This window comes from Frankliniella occidentalis, unplaced genomic scaffold, assembly GCF_000697945.3.
Source record: "Frankliniella occidentalis isolate FOCC.00 unplaced genomic scaffold, Focc_3.1 Scaffold1, whole genome shotgun sequence".
Lineage (NCBI taxonomy): Eukaryota > Metazoa > Arthropoda > Insecta > Thysanoptera > Thripidae > Frankliniella > Frankliniella occidentalis.
Genome location: NW_026267131.1, coordinates 941,755 through 942,833, shown reverse-complemented (window position 1 = coordinate 942,833; position 1,079 = coordinate 941,755). Strand labels below are relative to the sequence as shown.

The following is a 1,079-nucleotide window of genomic DNA, read 5'->3' as shown; positions in this document are numbered from 1 at the left end:
GTGCGCCAGGCGCGTCGCAGCGTAACAGTGTTTCGTGAGATATCGCGAAGCCTGTTACGCGAGACGTGGTCTGGCGTACATATAGCTAGTAGTTATTTAAAGTGTGTTTGGTCTCCTAAGCTGATATGAGAGGAGAGTAAACATTTCTAGAGCAGGCACGGAGGGGGCAGAGGCAGAAGAGAAGGAGGGCAGGGGGAGAATTCACAGAAGTTCTGGAGTTGCAATCGGGCGATGCACCGCCCTGCAAGAACGCCACTCCACACCACGCCGCCACAGGAAGCGACCAATTATAGCAATACCTCCCAAAGGTGTCCTGCAGCTCGTCTCACTCCCCCCGCGCCCCCTCATTGCCCCTCAAATGCCCCTCCCACAGTGAAAGTCACATCGTCACCGTTGCGATGAGAATTATTGCTATCATATGAGCAGCGCTCCTCACACAACAGTCGGACCCAAAAAAGAGACAAATTGTAGCATGAGCCTCCAAGATTCCTGTGCAGTATTCGACTTGCGAGAGTCGTTGCCGTGTTAAACTGTCCGGGACTTTTTATCCCAAACCTTAAACGGTCGATAATTTTTTTGTATAGATTACTCGAGAAGGTATGAAGATAAGAGGCGATAATGGTGAGTTCAAGGTCGTTATACCTGACTAAACTATTTTCTCAGAATTTCATATTACCAAAGATAAATGAGAAAGCATAGTTGCCACTCTTTCACTATTTCCTTAAAACCTAAGGTCAGAGGCTGCCCCGGATCTCAATATAAGACGGCATTTCACCGATCCTAGCGAGTCCTCCACGTGGTTCCACGTTTTACTGATAGCGCTTATCTCATTCTTATTGCAAGTGTGGCGCTCTGATTTGTATCAGTCTAGTCACCATGAGGCTCATCGCTGCGGTTGTGTGCTCGCTCCTCGCCGTGGTCGCCGGCGATCTGCGTGAGTCCAAAATACGTTTCATATTCATAGCATAAGGGTACTTAAGGGGGACAATATGAGTTAAAGCTGTCAAAAATGACCTAAATTTGGACTATGTTTGATGCTCTTGCGCTCCATTTTGGTCAGCAGGGTGGCCCCGGGAGGC

The 1,079-nt window shown here is 48.7% G+C and overlaps 1 protein-coding gene across 1 annotated transcript in view; it reads left to right on the top strand.

Moving 5' to 3' along the window:
- Window positions 1-769: 769 nt before the first annotated feature.
- Window positions 770-1,079, top strand: part of LOC113213478 (brachyurin) — a 4,079-nt gene continuing 3,769 nt past the window's right edge. The window contains exon 1 of the mRNA XM_026432559.2: window positions 770-934. Within this exon, the coding sequence (XP_026288344.1) occupies window positions 877-934 (58 nt within the window). The 5' untranslated portion in view covers window positions 770-876. The remainder of the gene's footprint in view (window positions 935-1,079) is intronic.